Below are 17,133 nucleotides of genomic sequence, written 5' to 3'. Positions count from 1 at the left end.
GCACGGCAACTAAATGGAATGTGGGGTCCTGGAACAGAAAAAGGACGACAGGGAAACTGAATACATCTGAATAAAGCATGAAGTTCAGTTCATAGTAATGTCCCAACACTGGCTGGTTAGTTGTAAGCAGTGTGCATCCTAGTATAAGAGGCTAATGACAGAGGAAACTGGGTGTGGGGTATATAGGAACTCCCTGGATTATCTTGCAATAATTCTGTAAATCTAAAACTGTCTAAAAGGAAAGTTTATGAAGAGAGAGAGAGAGAGAGAAGGAAAACGAGCAGCTTGGCTCCGCCCCAGGCAAAGCACCACCGGCAAGACAGATGGACAAGGAGCAGGGGTGGGTGGAAAGGAGAGGAGGAGGCAAGTGAAGTGGGCAGCTGCTTTATTTCCGAACAAGATGCCGCAGCCCCAGCCCCGCCCCCACACCTGGGAACCTGAGCACAGGTGAGCTGGGCAGCTGCAGGCCTCTCGAGACAAAGCAGAGGGAAGTCTGAGAGTGTTCCTCCCCTGACCAGAGGGACAGGTCGCCACGGCTGTGGTGTGACTCCTCAGCTCTCCAGGGAATAGGGAGTAAAGGGATCGGGGTCCTCTAAAGTCAAGGGGAGGCCGGAGGGGGACACACCTTCCCTGTTGGCAGGAGGAAAAGGAACAACGGCTGCATCCAAGGGCTTGGAGGACAGTAGAGTGGAAGGGCCATCCTTGGGCTGAGTTCTGGAATGCCAAAAGAAGACCCAAAGTGAGAGCAGTGTAGAATCGGAGGGACGAGGGCGTTCCTAGGGAAGGCATCCTGGGTAGGGGCAGCCATAGTCCCGAGCTTTGTTTATTCTCCCATCATGCTGGGCTTCCTCTCTCCCTGGGACTCAATCAGACCCAACCAGAGCCTTGCCTGGGTGCCAAGAGGCTGGCTGCTCACGGTGGGGGCCTTGCCGTGGGGCAGTCCCAGCTGCTGGTCCCACAGAAGAAGTCCTCAGGGAGCTCACTCAGGAGTCCATCCAGGTCATCTGCAGGGGTCGTGGAGAGGGTAAACAGAATTAGTGACAACGTTAGAGTTCCACAGGACTCAGGTCCAGAGCTCCTGCCTTTCAGGGGGGCCTGGACCTGGCTGCACAGTTGGGGAGGTAGCTCCCCCGGGCAGTGGTGACTGGGCTAACGGGCCTGACGCTGGCCTGACCCCCATCTTCCTTCTGCTTCCCACACACGCACACACCACAAGAGACAGGGACAAAGTGCCCGGACCTTTCAGTCAAGAAAGACACTCCCTCCCCTTGGCCTTGGTGATACCCCTTTTTCCATCCAGAGGCATAGCGCTTGAGCAGATAGGCTTCAGAGGTCCGCTAGTGCGACGTGCTCATTGGACAGAGGAAGACAAAAGGCCAGGAAAAGCCATGAGACGCATTCAGAATCATGGCATCCATTAATCTGGTTTCTCACCTGAAGAGGGCGAGACATCAGCCCCTTCCCTGATGGGCCTTGTTCCTGGGCGTGTGGAATGAAAGTAACTGTCCCTGACTGCAGTTCTCAGCTGGGTGCTTATGTCTGAGAACTTGGAAATAGAGCTGACCTCAGCAATCCCTGCCGGTACTATTACTGTTAACAATAGCAGCTACCACTCGCTGAGCGCATGCTCAGGCCACACCTGCTGTACTCGTCCCTTTCAGTCCTCACAGTATCCTTTACAGGGCATGGTTCTTCCTGTTGCCATCCCCACTTTATCTGAGAGAAGGAGTTTAAAGAGGTCAAACAGCCTGCCCGTGGGGAGCATACTCAAGCTCCGTCTGATGCCAGAGTCACGGCTCCCAGCTAGAGAAGTCCCGCGTGAGGGCCGGGCTCAGGCAGCCCACGGAGTCAGAAGAACTAGGCATTACACCTGCAGAGACCAGCTTCCAGTCTGGCACAGAGCACCTGACAAACACGCTGCTGGAAGTCCATTTGCTGGCATTCAAAATTTAATTAAGGTGCCCAGCACCGTACTTGGGGAAGTAAGACTGGAATTTGATTGTAACAACAAAAGGTGATGGGGCGCCTGGGTGGCTCAGTCGGTTGGGCGTCCAACTCTTGATTTTGGCTCAGGTCATGATCTTGGGGTCCTGAGATCGAGCCACACATTCAACTCCGTGCTCAGCAGGGAGTCTGCTTGAGATCCTCTCTCTTCCATTCCCTCTGCCCCTCCCCTGCCTCAAATGAATAAATAAATCTTAAAAAAAAAAAAAAGTGCCCCTCACTAGCTACACTATGACTGTTTGGGGAAACTCGATGTTAAATGAAGGGGAATGAGCAGACATTGTGGGCCTAGGAAACTGGGAATCAGAGTAAGAGCTAGTATTGGTGTTTCCCAGCCCTGTGCAGTCACCACTAGTGGTTACCTGCTTGGCAAGTCTGTCCCTACAATGGAGATGTGACACCAGCCACAATATTCTACAGGCAACTCTCCTCACTTATTTCATGACCACCAGCAACCTTCTGATGATGGTTTGGCTTGTCAGCCAGCTTACTTATAAGGAACGAGTGCAACATTCCAGAGAAGATTCCAGCATAAGGGGTAGATACTTTTTCATAGGCTGTAAGTAAATGGGCTTTGTGGTTTATCCATTGGTCTAATGTGAATTTGGTTAATGTGAGACACTTACCCATAATCCCATGAACGTGGGGGCCAGACAGGGTTGAATTTATGGAACCAAAAAGCTAAGGATCAGACTTGCACTGTGCTAGCTTCACCTGGGTGATGCTGCCTCCTGAGGAACAAGCGGCCATACCCTGACAGGTATGTTTTTGGGCTTCTCAGGTCTGTATCTTGGTCCCCCCCTAACCACATGGAGGTTTGACTCCTCAGCACCGCCTGAAGGGTATCTGAGCTTAGTCAGGATGGGGAAATCAGCCCCCGGAAGACCCAAGGTGAGGTACAAGGATGGTGCCAGTCCATCTCCTCCTTGTGGCTAACCACATGGTCTAGAAACGGGGGAGACCTGTGGATCCCACTGTATCTGCTTTATGTGGCCCCTGTCACACTGCTAATTAGTCTGTGGCCTACAGCCTTGCCAGAAAAGATACCACATCTGATTTCTGTAAGATTCTCTAAGACCCAAAGATTCACAGAAGGAGGGAAAAGATGCAGCCAGATTCTCCTGGCTGTGCTATCCAAGAGGAAATAGAAGGAGAACAGCTTTTGCTCCTGGGTGGGCTGACTGCCTTACCTGCTTCTGGGAGCTCTTCCTCAGGGGGTGCCGCCGCTTCTGCGTTCCCTGCTGTTCTGAGGCCTTTTCCAGACTTTGCAGTCTCATGATGGAGGCTGCCAGGGAAGCTTCCTGGGTTCTGGGGACAGAGAGCCTGGTTACTAATGCCCGTGCCCCTGACATCCTTCTGGACAGTTCCATGTCCACCCAGACAACCTCAAAGGAATAGGTAGGGGTTCAGGAAAGACACAACAGAGGAGTGTGGCAGAGGCCAGTCCCCCAGGGGAGGGAGCTGAAATACCAAACACCCCAAACAGCAGGTAATTAAAAACACAAAAAACTTTTTTGGGCGATTTTCTTTCCTAATTCTGTTGGTATCTAGTGTTTTAGGAAATCTATATATAGCTGGAGCAGAGTGAAGAGGCCATTCAGAAATATGTTGAGGATTTAGCCGGGGATTAAAAATGAGCTTTGAAGGGCACCTGGGTGGCTCAGCTGGTTAAGCGTCCAACTCTTGATTTCAGCTCAGGTCATGATCCCAGGGGTTGTGAGATTGGGCCCCATGTTGGGCTAATGCACTGGGTATGGAGCCTGCTTAAGATTCTCTCTCTCTCTCTCTGTCCCTCCCCTACTAAAAAAAAAAAAGAGGGCCGCCCAGGTGGCTCAGTTGGTTAAGCGACTGCCTTCGGCTCAGGTCATGATCCTGGAGTCCCGGGATCGAGTCCCGCATCGGGCTCCCTGCTCGGCAGGGAGTCTGCTTCTCCCTCTGACCCTCCTCCGTCTCATGTGCTCTCTCTGTCTCTCTCAAATAAATAAATAAATGAATAAAATCTTTAAAAAAAAGAAGAAGAAGAAGAAAAGCTTTTAATAATCTGCACACTAGGGGCAACTGGGTGGCTCAGTCGTTAAGTGTCTGCCTTCGGCTCAGGTCATGATCCCAGGGTCCTGGGATCGAGCCCCGCATCGGGCCCCCTGCTCCGCGGGAAGCCTGCTTCTCCCTCTCCCACTCCCCCTGCTTGTGTTCCCTCTCTCGCTGTGTCTCTCTCTGTCAAATAAATAAATAAAATCTAAAAAAAAAAAAAAAAACAGCAACAATCTGCACACTAGCTAATATACAGGCAGGTAATGGAAATTAGTAATTAAGCTGTTAACTATCATTAGCCCTAGGGGATGGGAATGGAGAAGAGTAAGTTTCACGTTTTGCTTTATTCTGTACCATTTCAATTTTTGTCAATGTGTGTGGATACCTTGAAATTTAAAAGAAAAAGAAGGATGATTTTTTGGAAGTGGGGTGATTTTGAGAAAATGTGGAAGGTTAAGGGGAAAGATGAGAGCAGTGGAAGTAGCCCGTTAGAGCTAAAGGTGTAACTTGAGTAGAAGTCATCAAGTCTAACCCATTCACTTTTTTATTTTTATTTTTATTTTTTTTAAAGATTTTATTTATTTATTCATGAGAGACAGAGAGAGAGAGAGGCAGAGGGAGAAGCAGGCTCCCAAGGAGCAGGGAGCCCAATGCGGGACTCGATCCCAGGACCCTGGGATCATGACCTGAACTGAAGGCAGACGCTCAACCATCTGAGCCACCCAGGCGCCCCTAACCCATTCACTTTTTAGAAGAAGCAACAGTAGGGGTGGGGACAGGACTTGGACTTGCCCAAGGTCACTTACAAATTACCAGCAGAGCGGGGACATGACCCAGGTCTCCTGACCCCCAGGCCAGGCCATGACAACAACCCAGGATCCCAGGAAGGGGGGAGGTGGCCACAGAGGGGAGACCATATGCCAAGTCAAGGCCTGGCTCTGCACTCTTACCCTGGAGTGGAGCTGCCTGGAACCCCAGTCTCCTTTAGTTCCCAAAAGGGGGGTGTCCCCACCTGAGTTCTGTGGGGGTGCCCCCTCACCCAGTGGAGGTGGAGGCCAGGAGGGCAGACGCAGGGCAAGGGCTGGCCACACGACAGGCCACACGTGGCTCACTGTTCTCGGCACCCACCTGTAGCTGACCTGACCCCGAGTCAGATCTGAGGGCCGCACCCCCTGGGAAACCCACAACCTGGTTAGTTCTCAGGTAACTCCTATCCTCTCCGATGCCCAAGTCTGCCATCAGATCCCCAAGAAGCCAGCTACTCCAGGTCCTGTTACTGTACCGGCTGGCAGGCGGCTGCACCAGGAACAGGAGGAGATGGCCCCGTCCCCGAAGGCATCGCTTCATCTCAGGGCAACGGCCCCCTTCACGCCTCTGCTCCCCAGGGTGATGGACGGGAAGATACCAGAAGATCCAGCCAGAAAGAGGCCCTGTCAGTCTCCTTTCCATCCTGCTCCTCTTACCTTGGGGAAGGGCTGAGATGGCTTGAGGAAGTTCCCATCCCCGGAATCTGGGCTGTAAATATGGACCAGGTTGTTGGGTGTCACGTTGAGGTAGTGATTTCGGAGCGAAGGAGAAAACACTCCAACCTGGAGCCGAGGAAGGGGGAAGGTCAGAGCCCTCATGGAGCACTAGATGCTGTCAGATGCCACCTGGTCCCCCGCCTACCTCCCCTTTGCTGGCCTCGGCACCAGGGTCACGCAAATTGCTTCTGCCCCAGCCCTGGGCCAGAGAAGAACCACTTACCGCACCCACCCTCCTGCCCTCACAGCACAACCCCTCATCCCCATCCACCTCCGAAGAATGGGAGCCAGGCAGACAACTCAGGGGCCTTCTCCAGGGTGGGAGGGTTGGAGAGCAGGTCCCCGTTCGGAGCTCCCCATACCTGCTTTAGCAGCAGCACCGAGCCAGGCTTCAGCTCACTCTGACGGGTCTCAAGCAGCAACCTGTGCACCGTGCCCTGCATCTCTCCTGCAAATACCGCATGGCCCATCAGTCTGGGTCAAGGGCAGCACAGGGACTGGTTTGGGCCCTGGCTGGGAAGTGGGCCATTCACTGCCTCAATTTTCCCGTCTGCGAATGGACAGGACAATTCCTCCTCATCTCCTCAACTCAACGAAGGCCACTCATCAGACCCTCCCAGGACCTGACTCCTCACCCGTGGGGTCCTTGAAAACCACGCTGGCGTCCATCGTGCTCCAACTCAGGGACTTGACCATCACTGCCATGTTGGGGACCTTGTTCCTGGGAAGCTGCTTCAGGGCTGCCTGGTTACAAGGAGAGGCATTTGCTGAGCAAGCCACGTCCTACCTGTGAGGTTCCCAAGTGTGCCAGGGCAACCTGGGAGCTGGGAGGGGGCACAGAGTACAGATGTGGTGACGATCTGCCTTTTGTGGAGGGCAAAAAGGCAGTCTGAAGGACTCATCCTGTCTCTCTCTAGCAGACCCGAGGCTGGCAGGTCCTTCATTTATCCCCCCTGCTTCCTTTCCCCAGCATATTATGTATTTATACAGAGCTCCATCACCGCAGGCCATGGGCACGTGTCCGCACGGGACCCTGGACCTCTAGGGAGCTTGAAAGGTAGCCGTGTACTCACCCCACCTCATCCAGGGCCTGGACATGCAGAGACATACCCATACCCCACTTTCGCCTTCCACCTGTGCCCAATAGTAGTGAAATGCTGGGTGAGTGGAAGATACAACCAAAGGGGCTCCATGCAGCTGCTCAGAGATAGGCCTGGGGTAAGAGGGAGCAAACGGACAGCCCCTTTCCTAAGGTGGAGTAGGTCAGCAGGTTGGTGAAAAGGAGAAAAATGGTCTTTCTTGCACGTCTCAGCACCCAGGATCCTCACCTTCCGCAGCACCATGACGATGCTGTAGGTACGGAGGAAGCAGGTAGAATCTCTCTCGTCCAGGCCAAGAGCAGACTTCATGGCCAGCCAGGGCCCTCGCCCAAAATCCTCCTCCGCCGATGCCTGGGAACTAGTAACAATCTGGCACCACAGAGCAGAGGGGGAGCCTGCATTAATGGATTCACCCTGCTACAGACCTTGGCTGAGACAGGATGGGGGGCTGCGAGGGAAGGGCGAATTCCCTATAGCATGGTGACCAGTCTCTCCTCTCCTACATCACAAAACAGTATGTGAGATTTTGTTGCATAGCACATCTTTCACTAAGCAGCGATAGCAAAGGTGCTCCTTATTTTATTTTATTTTAATTTAATTTTAATCAAGTCCTGACTTTAGTTGCATTGAAGCAAAAGGCTACGTCTCTTGTGTAATAGACACGAGAAGTCTTAGGGCCAGGGAGCCCCCATACACACTGACAGGCTTCCAGAGTGCCTTAGCCATTTTTTTTTTTTTTTTAAGATTTTATTTATTTGACAGACAGCGAGAGAGGGAACACAAGCAGGGGGAGTGGGAGAGGGAGAAGCAGGCTTCCTGTGGAGCAGGGAGCCCGATGCGGGGCTCGATCCCAGGACCCTGGGATCATGACCCGAGCCGAAGGCAGACGCTTAATGACTGAGCCACCCAGGCGCCCCGAGTGCCTTAGCCATTTTGAAACCAGTCATAGTTTATTTGGGATGCCTCTGGCTTGACTATTAACCTCCTTATATTAAAAAATGCTTTGGGGCACCTGAGTGGCTCAGTCGGTTGAGTGTCTGACTGTTGGTTTCAGCTCGGGTCATGATCAGGTCATGGGATCGAGCCCCGCATTGGGCTCCTCACTCAGTGCAGAGTCTGCTTGTCCCTCTCCCACTGCACCTCCCTGTGCCCTGCTCTCACGCTCTCTCTCTCGAATAAATAAATAAAAAATCTTAAAAAAAAGAATGCTTTGTATCCAGATGAGTATTTGCTACTCTGGATCTGAAGCGGGCTGGTGGATCTGTGGAAGTGCAGCAAAGAGAATTAAAAGCAAAAGTAGGTCTGAGGGCAGAGCAGGTCAACCAGAATCCCAGTGAGGAGGGACGATGGGTCTCACCCACCAAAAAGAAACCCACTGGAGGCCAGACGAAGGCAGATCCTTCCCAGCTCAGTTCCGCGAAACCTGAGAGGAGGGGATCCTGAGATACAATTTCCTCATACTTCTGACACTCCCCTCCCCTGAGGGAAGATGGAAGTTAGCTGGGCCTTTCTTTCTTAGATGAGAAAGAAGACTGGACGCATGACTTCGGGCAGCATCAGGAGAGGCTTCCCCTTATGCCAGTAAAACCGCCACCTCTCCAAACGGCCTTCACCATGTGCGTGACCTTTGGTGCGTGACCCCGGGAACAGGCCTAGCAGCGTAGACTGCTTCCCACCTCCTGGAACCCGCGGGGATGTCCCTCGCTTGCTCTTAAACGATGCCCAGAAAACCAGCATTTGCGTGGAACTAGTTACCTCTGTCCGGAATTTAGCCCGAGCACTGTGAGTCGGAGTCTGGGGTGTGGAAACCACGATCTCCTCCAGATTCTTCTCACTGTGCTACAAGGGGAGAGGGAAGGGGAAGGCGAGAGCAAGCACAGCAGCTGTTACCTACAAGTACAGCTTCTTGTCTGGCTTACATAATGAGTTCAGGAAACTATCAGGGACAATTAACACATATCACATCTCTCCTAACGAAGTCTCGGGAGCCTTGTTGGCAGCTCAAAAAAGATGCTTTGGGGATTGTTTAGGGAATGTGAGGAAGCTGGAGCTGGCCCAGGAGCAGAACCCAGGGCTTCCTGAAGGAGGCAATGACCCGGATAGAGAGGCCTGGGATAGGCCCAGGGGCAGCCTTCCCCAAGTCCCTTCTCAGGGACCTACCCCTCCCCCACAGAGCTCCAGCCCAGGAGGAATGTGGACAGCCTCCTTGGATTTTCCTTAGAGTGCTAGCAAAGGGCAAGGAACGGGCAGAAATTATTTGAACCACCCTTAAAATGCAAGAAAAGGAGTACACCAATCACAACCAGAGCGGACCCTCAGGGTCCCATGATCTGGGATCTGATCCAAGATGGTTTGATGGATACTGTCCCTCCACCATCGCTGAAATCCAAACTGTCAGCATAGCACAGCTTCCCCACGCGGACCCCACACGCCGGCCACAGTGACCTGTTCCGTGTACCTCTGACAGCATCCTGCCCTTACACCTCTGTGCCTTCGCACACGCTCTTCCCTGTCTTCCCACTGCTGAAATGCCTCCCAGAGCACAGCCTTCCTACACACACCTGTTAACCTCCTCCCTGACCCTCCAAAGCCCACTCAGGAAGCCCAAGGAGCCCAGTGTCTCCGCAGCACCCAGGGACACTGCATTTTACGTATCATCGTTCCTTCGCATCGGCTTCTTCTGCTGTGCCGTGAACAACTTGGGACAGGAGCTACTTCTATTTTAACCTCTGCGTTCTCAGTTCCAAGCAAATCGCCCAACGCATACAAGTCCTTAGTAAATATAAGTGAACGGATCTTCCCGCCCCAGTGGAGCAACAGGAGGCGCTCAACAAAGGAAAGTCGTGAAGTTCTCAGGGCCTGAAGCGCTCTCTCACCTGTGGCTTTTCGAGCATTCAATTCTTCCTTCCCACTTCTTTGAACTGCTGCAGCTTTGGAAACCCCCTCTCTGCACTTCCTTCCTTCCCTCCCACCCCCCAGGAGTAAGGATATTGTGGGACTGGATGGCACTGGAACTCCTGCTTCTCCCTCCCGCCCCACCCCCCGCCCGTGTCCCGGACAGGTCCAGCTTCTGCCGAAGACAAGCTGTCCCTCACCTGGTGAGGCAGGACCCCAGCCGGGCCGGGGAAGCGGCGAGTTTTGGCGTGGGCAGGCTGCTGGGGTGGCCGGTGGGCGGCAGTGACCAGCTGCACCAGGTGGTTGGTGACGATGGGCGTCTGCAGAACTGCCTGGGGAGCCGGGGAGGAATGGGGGCTCTTTGGGGTGCTGAGAGGACACTTGACAGAAGACACTGGAGCTCGGGGTTGTAAGGGGCTCCGGGGAAATGATCCAGAGATAGTCCTTGAGGGAGTAGAACAGATCGAGTTGGGAGTTCGTGGTCCGGGAAAATGAGATTTGCCAGGGATGGAGGCATTTGGACACTGGAATGAGTGACCGGGGAAATGGTTTTGAGGGCTGCTCCGAACAGGCCTGCCAGCCGCTTGGGGAGGCTGTGGTGCCTGAACTGGGGGGCCCTTCCGACAGGCTTCCCAGGGGGGCTGCTGAGCAGGAACCACTGAAGCAGTTGGGATGGGAAGGCTGCTGGTGGCACCAGATCTCACGGGGGGTTGTAGAGTCCTACAGTGGACAACAGGCCCTGGAGGCTCATCGTGGGCTGACAGGACCCTAGGTATGTGGGGAGCAGGTGTGGGCCCCTTTCGGCAAGACCTGCTCAGATCAGCTACCCGGGCCTTTTTAGCCACTGCTGAGTCCTCCTGATGCCAGGTGGGCAGGATTCCTGGGGCCTCACTGCTGACTCCAATGTCCAGCTCCATGCCAGGCCCCTCCAGCTCCATGCTTGCCAGGACCTCATCAAATTCATCTTGTTCAGGCCCCTCGAAGCCCCCAGTCACTGGTTGCTGGCTCTCAAACCTGAGCAGGGGGCAGGAAGCGGAGGTCTGGGGTCTGGCTGGCTCTTTGAGCACTTCAGTCAGTGTCACTTGTCTCTGATGGCCAGTCCAGCTGCTAGAAGTCGAGACAGGCCTTAGGGGGGCTGTTCCTACGGAAGGTGGACCCCTGATGGCCCCAGGCATGCTGGAGGTAGGAAGGCGGAGTCCCAGAGCTGACAGGCGCAAAGCCTCTGAAGGAGCAGAGGGGCCTGATGGCAACTGCCCAGAAGACTGTGCCTGCGTGGAGTCCTGTGGCCTGGAAGAGACGGGTCTCAGGCACCCAGCCTTCACAGGCCGCGAGCCAGCAAACTGGTTCTCTGCATCCTCCACAGCAGACAAGAAGTCCTACAAAGAAGCAGAGACGGTGGGTCTTGGCATCCAGAAATCAAGAAACACTCTGCTTTTACTGTTTCAGGCATGTGGTATGTTTGTAGGCGCAGATACATGTAAGCAAGAAACCAAGGCATGGAAGGCCGTGGTGGGGTCTCTCACCACCTTTGACCTTGCCCATAAGCCCACTCCCCCACTTTTTTTAAAGATTTTATTTTTTTAAGATTTTATTTTTTTTTAAGTAATCTCTACATGCAATGTGGGACTCAAACTTACAATCCCAAGATTGAGAGTCGCATGCTCCACCGACTGAGCCAGCCAGGTGCCCCAGCACCCCCAGGCTTCTCCCAGAAACATTCAGGGGTGCCTGGCTGGCTCAGTTGGTGGAATATGTGACTCCTGATCTCAGGGTCGTGAGTTCAAGTCCCACTTTGCATGTAGAGATTACTTAAAAATAAAATCTTTAGCACTGTATGTTAACTAACTAGAATTTATTTATTTTTTAAAGATTCCATTCATTTATTTGAGAGTGAGAGAGAGAGAGAGAGAGAGAGAGAGAAAGAGCACGAGCTGTGGCGAGGGGTGGGTAGAGAGAGAAGCAGACTACCTGCTGACCTAGGAGCCCAATGCAGGGCTCGATCCCAGGGCCCCAGGATCACGACCCGAGCTGAAGGCAGATGCCTAACCAACTGAGCCACCCAGGCGCCCCACTAACTAGAATTTAAATAAAAATTTGAAGAGGGGCGCCTGGGTGGGTCAGTCAGTTAAGTGTCCGACTCTTGATTTCGGCTCAGGTCATGATCTCAGGGTTATGAGATCGAGCCCTGCATTGGGCTCCACGCTCAGTGGGGAGTCTGCTTGAGATTCTTTCCCTCTCCTTTTGCCCCTCCCCCCTCTAAAAATAAATAAACAAATTAATTAATTAAAAACTTGAGGAAAAAAGTCTTAAAAAAAAAAAAAAGAAATTTTCTAAGGCTAAGTCTTTAGGTAGCTTCTCCTGGGGGGTGGGGGAGCAGGCAGAAGCAAACATACCCGGGCACCAAGAATCAAATCACCCAAGGTCACACACGCATCTCAAGGAAACAAGTTTCCTGGTGTCCAGCCTGTGCAATAGGGGTCTCTCCAGCTGGTCATGCTGCCTGTCCTCAACCCACTCCTCCCCCCATCCACCAGACACACACACACACACACTCACACACACAGCCTTCAGTAAGCCAGAGGCCTTGGATCTAGCAAAATAGGCAGAAGTTAAATATAGCTTTTCAAGCAAGTTAAATTAAGTATGGATTCCAGTTGGGAAGCAAGGTGAGATTGACACCTTCAAGAGCAACAGACCTGTTCTGAGGGTGTTTTTGAGTCAGAGCTGCTGATTTAACTGACAGGAAGGTCCCCTCCACCCCCATCCTCTGCCACTGCATTGGACTGTCTGGGCCAGGGGAAGGTTTTTTCCTGCTTTGTGTATTATCAGGAGAGTAGCATACTCCAGCAGGACTACCATAGGGTTTAGCAATAACAATATCAGAATTACAGCAGCAATGAAATCCTGATGATCCTGGAGGTTGATGGATCCCTTTTCCCCTAAAGGGCTCACTCTTAGACATGACGTCATCTCCCTGGGAAAGGGGGAAAGGGACTGGTCTTGGAACAGAAACTTGAACTCTTTTTTTTTTTTTTTAAATTTAATCTCTACGCTCAACATGGGGCTCGAACTCAAGACCCCGAGATCAAGAGTCACATGCTCCACTGAGCCAGCCAGGTGTCCCAGAGACCTTCACTCTTAATCCCATTGCCGGCTCAGCAGTCCTCCCATCACCTGGTAAGACCCAAGTGGGGCACTTAGCAGTCACTTTTTCAGCCTGTAATTACACATCTCCAAAGCTGAAAGACAAAGACAAGGACACATCTCCTCAACAAAGCTGGCAATTTTGAATTTTTATATAAAAACAAAATTCAAGTCCCCAAGTGATGACGAGAACATCTAACAATTTGAAATGGCACTGGGTGCCAGGGACCATGTAAACATTTTACCAGAATTCTCTCAATGAGTTTTCATGATGGCCCTAATAGGTGTTATTATTATTCCTGTTTTACAGATGCAGAAGTGGAGATTCAGAAGTTAAGTAACTTTACAGAACCAGGACTAGAACCCATATGTGTCCCTGTCACCATGTCTTAGGGCCTCAGTGAATGAGACATGCCAGAGACCGGTTTTTAAGAGGTCTGAGGAAGGTCTGTTTTCCCTTTCAAACCTTAGGTTCCAAAAGCTTCAAAGGAAGGGGAACGTGGGGCTTGGGTCCCTGGTGCAGCATTCATCACCATACTAGGTACAAATGGGGCATCTCGACAAATTCTAAACATGATTTTTAATGCACAGCACTGGGAGACAAAAAGTAAGTTTGAATGGCTTGTCATTGATAAATAATTCTACTCTATAAATGTAGTTTAGTATCTACGTATGTTAGCCTGGAATCAGGAGGCCAAGACCTCACCCTGGTTGTTGGTGCTGTATTCTTACCTTTTTTTGCATTTTACTCACTTAAATCCTGCCTCTTTCTGAGAAGGATTTCAGGTAGCAATTTTGGACCTCCCAGATGAAACTATGTCCATTGGATCTGAGTGGGAAGAGAGCTGTGGGGATTGCTAGCTAGTTCAGTGATCTCTGACTATACCCCAAGATTAGAAATAGCCCTGCCTGGGCCCATCCCCAGAAATTCTGATTTAATTGGTGTGTGTCAGGGCCTCAGCAGGAGTGATTCTAATGTGCCAGCTTCCGATCTAGTCTAATCCCTCATCTTCTGAGAGAGAGGGAAGGGAAGAACATCTGAGGCAAAAGAACATCCCTCCTATTATAGAAGAGAAAACAGAAGGCCAGAGAGTGAAGTAATTTGCCCTGGCTCACATAGCCACTTGGTGACCCCAGTCCTCCTGTCATCCACTAACTGTGTTGTCTCTGGTTCTCCATAAACTTTCTTCCCACCTCGAGTATTCCATCATAAAGGTGAACTGAATCATCCACATGACCCAGCTTCCAGGCAAGGGCCCTTGTAATTTAAAGGTATGCCAATTAGGCAGCTCTGTTTTTCTGTCTCTAAAACAGTAAAGTAGGCTGTTTACATGTCTCATCTTCTCTCAGCCTGTCACAGACAAAAAAAGCTATACATGTCAAGTAAAAGGAGGCTGGGGCAGACTCCTTCAAAATGTTCTGGGTCTGGGTGTTGACAACTCAAGACCTCCTCTGCTATCTGTGATCACCAACACTTCCTTACCTCATCTTCAAACTCTTCTTCCACAGTAAACAGCTTCTGCAAACTGCATGCCTGAAAGGAAAACAAAGCAATTGAGGTTGGAGGAGAGATACTGTTTGCAAGTACATTCTGTCCTCACTGTGCTTCTTCCAATTCTAACAAGACCATCAGGTGTACTGTTTTGTTTTGTTTTGTTTTTTTGCTAGTGCTGAAGGAGGAATAAGGGATGAGGAGGGAAGAGATGGGATTTACTTAAAGATTTACATGATTTGGAATCCTTTCTTGTAAAATAATCCACTCAGGTCCATCTGCATTCGCCTTGAAAGAGGGAGGAGGAGGCAAGGGGAAGGCTGACAAAGGGAGCATGGGTCATTCTTTAGACTCAGCACTGTGCACATGGGCCTAAGGATTTTGCAACATCCCAAAGATTTGGCCTGGGGAACCTATGTCAAACGTAGGAGAGGTTACCATAAATCCAGGCATGCCCAGCACAGTGGCCTTGTTTCTGAAACAAGTGGTTTCCTTCTATCTAATCCAATGCACCAAAGCCAGCGTCCCAGGAGGGCAGGATGCCCTGGTCCACAGTTCCCTCTTTCTAGGCAGCAGGGCTGCTGTAGCCAATTCTGAGGCACGTGTCAAGCCCAGCGCGGCGGGCTGTGCCTAAGGCCAGATGCCAGAGCAGGCAAGAGCTGCAGTTAGACACACCCACCCCCCAGCGTCCAAGGATCAGAGGGTAACCGGCTAGGAGGAGGGGGTCGGCTCTGGAGGCGTGACGTTGGAGCACCCCGAGCTCAACGATGCGAACGATGCGAGCAGTTCTCCAAGAAGAGATGGAAGGCAGCAGGAGGGAAACAGGCCCAGAGGGAGGTGTGTGGAGAGAACCTTCCCAGGGTCTCAGGCAAGCCCTGACTAGAGCCCAGGTGTCCCGAAGCCACCAAGCTCTGACCCAAACCCTAACCCGGCCGTGCAGCTCGCACGAGTGAGGGGCCGCGAGCCCGAAGGCAGTTCCGCGGCCCGGGGCGCAGCATTACCATGGCGACGGCGGGCGGCCTCCCGACGGAGGGTTAGCCGGGCAGGCCCCGACTCGAGGGGTCGCCGGGGCCTCGGACTTGTCCCGGGCGGGAGAGGCGGAGTCCGGGCAGCGGGGTCTCTGGTGCGAGGTCGCAAAGACAGGACTCTGCGACCCGGGAGGGGGCCGAGAGAGGGTCGCCGGGAAGCCGGGGACCGGAGCCCGGGGCCGCTTTCGAAGTGGCCGCCACTCCAGCGTCTCCGCCCTCTTAAAGGGGCGGGCCTATTTCTATCCCGCCGACACAAAGGCCCTTCCTCCGTCTGTCTTCCGCCTCGGCCTTAAAGGGAAATGAGTGGGCTCTCGGTCGCCCCCCAGCGGCCCCTCGGGCCAGGTCGGCTGGTTCAACTGGAGTTCTGGGAGAGCAGGTTGGGAATCCTGGGTCCCCAGCCCCGCCCACCCTCTTCTCTTGAATTAAGCACACCAGGGACTGGGTACTGAAGCTTAACTCTGGTTCACATTAGAATCCGCCCCATTGGGGGGCGCCTGGGTGGCTCAGTCGTTAAGCGTCTGCCTTCAGCTCAGGTCATGATCTCAGGGTCCTGGGATCGAGCCCCGCATCGGGCTCCCTGCTTGGCGGGAAGCCTGCTTCTCCCTCTCCCACTCCGCCTGCTTGTGTTCCCTCTATCGCTGTGTCTTTCTCTGTCAAATAAATAAATAAAATCTTAAAAAAAAAAAAAAAAAGAATCCGCCCCATTGGTTGTTTGTCTGTTCATCTAGCCATCCATACTTGCAACACATATATTAAGCAAAGATGTTCTTCGTCTTGCTCTTTTCAATCCTTCATATTTCAGCTTAGATCTCAGATCTTCCCTGTCACTTATCTCTCAAGGAACATCCATCCCCCCATCCAACACTCTATTTCCTTCTCAGCACTTTTCATAATTTATAATTGTCATGGTTTACATCTTTATTGTGTGTCTTCCTCACTAAAATATGAGCTCCCGGGTTTCAGCACCAAAAACCAAACAAAAATGAGCTCCATGAGGGCAGGGACTTGGTCTGGCTTGTTAAACTTTATGTCCCCAGCACTTAGCACAATGCTCAATAGAATTATTGAAGGAATGGTACAATGACTGATGTGTATCCGGCACAGTACTTAACACTGGGGATAGAGAAATTAATGACTCCTTGTGTCCTCAAGTTCACAAGTCAGGGAGACACAGGTCAAAAGATAGTCTAGGATAGTTGTGCAGAGAGATGGGCCCGGATCCAGTGAGCTGGCAGAGCTAGCTCTCATGAGCCAGCCCTCAGTCCTCTCTCTGTTTTTCTTCTCGCTTGTTATTATAGGGCTAGTTAGAGTGATGGTAGGGCCGCATAGGTTTGAGGATTCAAAAGGCAGGAGGAAGGTAGCTGACTCAAGTTCTTAATGATGTGATCTGAACCAGCTTTGGATCTTCCCCAGAGTGGCTTGGCCTGGCCTCACCTCTGGGCAACCATCATAGCTTCTTGTGGACCAGTTTACCTGTCCCATGTCAGAATGGAAGCCAGAATGGCGATGGAAGATGGAAGCTGGACCCCTAACTCTCATCCAAGTTAGGAATTCCCTCACAGCCTCTGTGCTTCTTCTGAGCTGGGGTACAAAACCCCAACTCTCCCACTTACAGGCCTTCTCTTCTCAAGAGCAGCTCATTCTGCTCAGCTCCAGATAGTCCTGGAGACCCAGTTGCAGGGGTGCTGGGACCTCTGGGCTCTGTCAGCTCCAGCTGAAGGGGGATCACAGAGCCCAAAAGGCCAAGAGGACTAAGAGCAACTCCTACCCACACTGAAGTTTGCAGCTTCCAATTTTAACCGCTAGCTCATTTTGTCTTTACAAAGATCCCATGAAGAATGGGGGGCCAGTATTATTTTACAGATTAGGAAACTGAGGCCCAGGGGGTAAGAGACCCCATCAGGGTCACACAGTCA

The 17,133-nt window shown here is 52.1% G+C and overlaps 1 protein-coding gene across 1 annotated transcript; it reads right to left on the bottom strand.

The window, feature by feature from the left end:
- Window positions 1-897: 897 nt before the first annotated feature.
- Window positions 898-15,193, bottom strand: HROB (homologous recombination factor with OB-fold). The gene is made up of 10 exons (XM_078066379.1): window positions 15,137-15,193; window positions 14,181-14,231; window positions 9,754-10,929; window positions 8,414-8,497; window positions 6,887-7,027; window positions 6,194-6,302; window positions 5,921-6,006; window positions 5,499-5,624; window positions 3,195-3,312; window positions 898-1,004 (listed from the first exon to the last, which is right to left on the bottom strand). Exons 1-10 carry the CDS (start codon window positions 15,191-15,193, stop codon window positions 913-915), a joined length of 2,040 nt encoding a protein of 679 aa, XP_077922505.1. The 3' UTR covers window positions 898-912.
- Between the last annotated feature and the right edge of the window lie 1,940 nt (window positions 15,194-17,133).

Source organism: Halichoerus grypus, chromosome 2 (assembly GCF_964656455.1).
Source record: "Halichoerus grypus chromosome 2, mHalGry1.hap1.1, whole genome shotgun sequence".
NCBI classification, from domain to species: domain Eukaryota; kingdom Metazoa; phylum Chordata; class Mammalia; order Carnivora; family Phocidae; genus Halichoerus; species Halichoerus grypus.
This window is presented reverse-complemented; position numbering and strand designations above follow the sequence as displayed.

Bases quoted from the DNA above. Each gene is read 5' to 3' on its own strand.
- HROB (XM_078066379.1), bottom strand. From the start codon at position 15,193: ATGGTAATGCTGCGCCCCGGGCCGCGGAACTGCCTTCGGGCTCGCGGC. The intron at 8,498-9,753 runs GTGAGGGACAGC...CTCCCCTTGTAG, and splicing joins CTGGGGTCCTGCCTCACCAG to CACAGTGAGAAGAATCTGGA. The intron at 5,625-5,920 runs GTATGGGGAGCT...CCTCGGCTCCAG, and splicing joins CGGTGCTGCTGCTAAAGCAG to GTTGGAGTGTTTTCTCCTTC.